We start from the raw sequence: 3,894 nt of genomic DNA on the forward strand, positions 1-3,894 counted from the left end.
TGTTTCTACGTGGCCTTGATATACTAGAAGGATGAGACAAATTTAATGGGCTTTCACGGCACAAAGGCAAACCCCCTTTCTGTGGGTTCTAAGAGAAGGGAAAGAGTAGCTCCCAGGCACTGCTGTGTCCACAGTACCCGACAGGAACAACCCAAAGGGGGAAGATTTATCTGGGTTCACAATGACAGGGGGTTTGGTCCTTCATGGTGGGAAAGGAAAAGCAGAGAAAGGAAGTTCATAGTGTGATGGGCGTGGAGTGCAAGTGTATTGTAGAATTTCTTCAGATCATAGCAGGCCAGGGAGTAGACATCCAGGCAGGAACCAAGGACCCAACATAACCTTCAAAGACCCACTTCTGGTGACCCACTTCCACTAGCTAGGCCACACCTCCCAAAGTTTTCAGAATCTCCCAAAATAGGGCTAGGAGCTGAGGAACGAGCATTCAAACCATGTGTGGCAGACAGTTCAGATTCAAACAGGAGCTGTGGTTGCCACATGATGCTAATGCAAATCAGTTACTCTGGAAAGTCAGGGTGATAGCAAGTGTGTGTTCTCGGAAGCATTAGGGCCAGCAGTTCTCAAAGTCTGGTCCCCAGATGACTCATGGTTGTCGAATTCAAGTTCTGGTTTAAAATACCGACTTTTAGACTTCAAGTCAGATTTGCTGGATCATATTGACTGGAAAGGGGTCCAGCTCACCCGCTTTGGCCTGAAGCCATTTGCAGAGTGATTCCTCCCTAAAATTTGAGTTTGCAATAGAAAGAGAGAAGTGTGACTCCCATGAATGTGCTGGAAAAATCGCACCTGGCAAGGAACACACGGTTCTGAACATTGTGGATTAACTAGAGTGTTGATAAGCAGACACCCTCACGTTATTCCATGGAGAGCGCTTGGAACATGGTGTGCACATACCAGATGCTCAACAGTACAGCATCACAGTACTCATGACCAGAGACAGCTCTTCCGAATGGCCAGCCTTGTCTGAACACAAAATGATAGTGAGATTACACCTCTGGGACGTGTGCAAGGACAACCACCCCTTCACAAAAAGGAGTTGGTACAGTTTATTGTTGGAGAGACCTGCAACCAGGGGCCTTTTAAGCTCTTCCATTGATATCAGAAATCACTTTATTTTTTTAGACTATAATATAATTACAACTTTTCTCCCTTTCCTTTCTTTCCTCCAAACACTTCTAGGCCTCTCTCAAATTTGTGACCTCTTTTTTCACTAATTGTTATTACATGTATATATGTATGTACATTTATATTCCGAAATATAACCGGTTCAGTCTGTATAATGTGACTTATATATATGTTTCCAGGGCTGATCATTTGGTATTGGACAGTGCCAGTAGTCTCTCCTGGGAAGACCCCCCTCCCATTCTCAGCATTCCCTGGCTGCCTGTGGTTCTTTGTTTGGGTTGACACCTGTGGGTTTTCCCCCTGTCCACTTTGACATTTATATCGGTTTCATTCTTGTTCAGTTCATGTTGAGGCAGTCATATTGGTAAGACTTTATGGGTACATTTTCTGACATTTTTAGGAGGCAGCTTTGAAGGTATTTTAAAATTTATTTACTGTGTGTTGTGTGAATAAATGCACATATGTATCACAGCACATGTGTAGAGGTCAGAGGACAAACAAACCATGCGGGGTCCGTGGAACAAGCTCAGGCCATCAGGCTCAGCATCAAATGCATTTACCCTAGGAGCCATCTCATAAGCCCAGGAACTATGTTTCGAACAATTGTTCCCTCTTTATCAAGAGGCAAACTGTAGGAGAAACCCGGGCAGACAAAGCCAAGGAGCAGAGTGTTCCCTGTAATGATGGAAACAGAAACAGTGTAGCTTCCTCTTTGCTGATGGGAAATGCACATGCAGCAGCTCTCCAAAGATCCAGCAGTCCCACAAAAGGGCTGTGTTTTCCTCAGCCTAGGCAACCCAATCCCCCTCTGTCCTCCTGCAGGAAAACTTGGAAGCAAATGGCCATTGGTGTTGTGAAGCTACTTCCTCCAGGAGGGTTGCATCTTAGGGGAATCCATGCTGGCTCCTAATGGAGTCATTTCAAGTATGGGGTGTGGCATGGGAAATGAGGTTCCAAAATGAGTTCACGAAAACCAATGATTCTTTAGTTGTTAATTTGTAACGGGCAGACAGTAGGGACATGGATGTTATTCATATCACTGACTGTGCTCAACAAACCAGTAGAACCAGCAGGAACTAGCAGGACCCCCATGGTAGGCTAGGATAAGCAGCCACATGTGCACAAGGCTAGCCTGAGGAGAAAAGCATCATTCCTGAGGGCTGGGTTCTGGGGTTCCCTCCCTGCAGGTGGTGAAGGCATTTATAGTCCTTTCTCCAGCCTACACATCTCGTGACCCGGAAGCACTGACTCGGGAGCTCCAGGAGCACGTGAAGAAGGTGACTGCTCCATACAAGTACCCCAGGAAGGTAAGCACCAAGGGCCCTAGGACATAAGCCGAGGAGGAATCAGGTGGGCGCCTGCTCCCTGGACTGCTCTCCTATACAGGGCAAGGCTCTGCACCAGAGGTATGCACACTGTAGTTGCTGCTTCGGTTTTGTCTTTCTTCAGTAGATATTTCCGAAAATACATTATGTTCTTGCTCTAAGAACTGCTCTGTGGATGAGCCAAAGGATCTGATGAGAGGTGAGGGACATGTGCTCTAAGCTCTAGCAGTTTCAACTTTCCAATGAAGCAGTAAACGTAACAATGTAAGAAAAGGGTCATTCTGAGAAGTGACGGTTTGTAAGCATAATTATATCTGTTTGTTTGGTTACTAGGTGGCTTTCATTTCAGAACTGCCAAAGACTGTTTCTGGAAAGATCCTAAGGAGTAAACTGAGAAACCAAGAGTGGGGGAGATGAGGTGCAACCCAAGGAAGATGACAGGATGCTCTGATGGTTCTGAAAGAAGACAGAAGTGGGATTGGCCTGCCCCTCCTTGGAGCCCCATCCCTTCAAAGAATAGGCATCAAAGATGGTCAGCTTCTGGATGAGCACTGTAGGGTGATGTTGGTAAAGGTGAGAGCATCCCTGGTCCAGAGCTCACAGTCACTGCCCCATCCAACCAGTGTCCCATGGTTTCCCTGACCGGAGATATCCTCATCATCTGCCCATTGGTTTTACTAAGAGAATTCTGCTGTTCCTGGGACAGACAGATCACCACAAAACCTTAGGGTATCTGTGGTCTCATTATGCCAGTGGGAATGTAAAACTTGACCCTTTGGATTAAGCCATTTGATAATGGCATCTGGGCCATAACATTGACAATACTCTTCCATTTAGTAATCATACCTTTGGGACTCACTATAAAAGAAACAATTCAAAATGCAGAAAACATGTGGTATACAAAAATATTCACTGAAACATTGTTTATAACTGAAAGCACATGCACACAATTAAAAAATAAACTAATTAACACTAGTTTGTCCAGTTAATTTAACTATTCTATTACTTATGCATAATTTGTGTCCTAAAAATCATGCTATAGTTTAAAAGGAAAACTGCCACTGGGAAGCAGCTATAAGGAAGCACACTGGAGACATCACTGGTCCTTTCCCTTAGACATTTGCCCTCTTCTGTAAATGGAAGTTTCTTGTCTGATTATTTGTTCCCAAATACATGGCAGTCACTTCCCAAATTACCACTCAGAGGCTTATATTAATTATAAAGGATCAGTCAATAGCTCAGGCTTATTACTACCTAGCTCTTACATTTTAAGTTAACCCATATTCCCTATTTATGCTCTGCCATGTGGCAATACATTTATCTGCATGGCACGTTCATTTCTTGCTCCCTCTTCATCTGGCTGGTGACTCCTCACTCCACCCTTCTCCTTCCCATCATTCTTAGTTTGTTCACTTGCCTATACTTC

The 3,894-nt window shown here is 44.6% G+C and overlaps 1 protein-coding gene across 2 annotated transcripts in view; it reads left to right on the forward strand.

The window, feature by feature from the left end:
* The window catches only part of Acsm5 (acyl-CoA synthetase medium chain family member 5), a 34,846-nt gene extending 31,155 nt beyond the window's left edge, over positions 1 to 3,691 (forward strand). Inside the window, exons 13-14 of one of the 2 annotated variants that reach the window (XM_026781725.1) lie at positions 2,331 to 2,450; positions 2,818 to 3,691. In XM_026781725.1, coding sequence (XP_026637526.1) covers positions 2,331 to 2,450; positions 2,818 to 2,850 — 153 coding nt within the window. In that variant the 3' untranslated portion in view covers positions 2,851 to 3,691. Of the gene's footprint in view, positions 1 to 2,330; positions 2,451 to 2,801 lie in introns of both variants that reach the window. The other variant, XM_005351068.3, reaches the window with a different exon arrangement.
* The last annotated feature ends 203 nt before the right edge of the window (positions 3,692 to 3,894 follow it).

The sequence above is a fragment of the Microtus ochrogaster genome, chromosome 8 (assembly GCF_000317375.1).
Source record: "Microtus ochrogaster isolate Prairie Vole_2 chromosome 8, MicOch1.0, whole genome shotgun sequence".
In the NCBI taxonomy this organism is placed as follows: Eukaryota; Metazoa; Chordata; class Mammalia; order Rodentia; family Cricetidae; genus Microtus; species Microtus ochrogaster.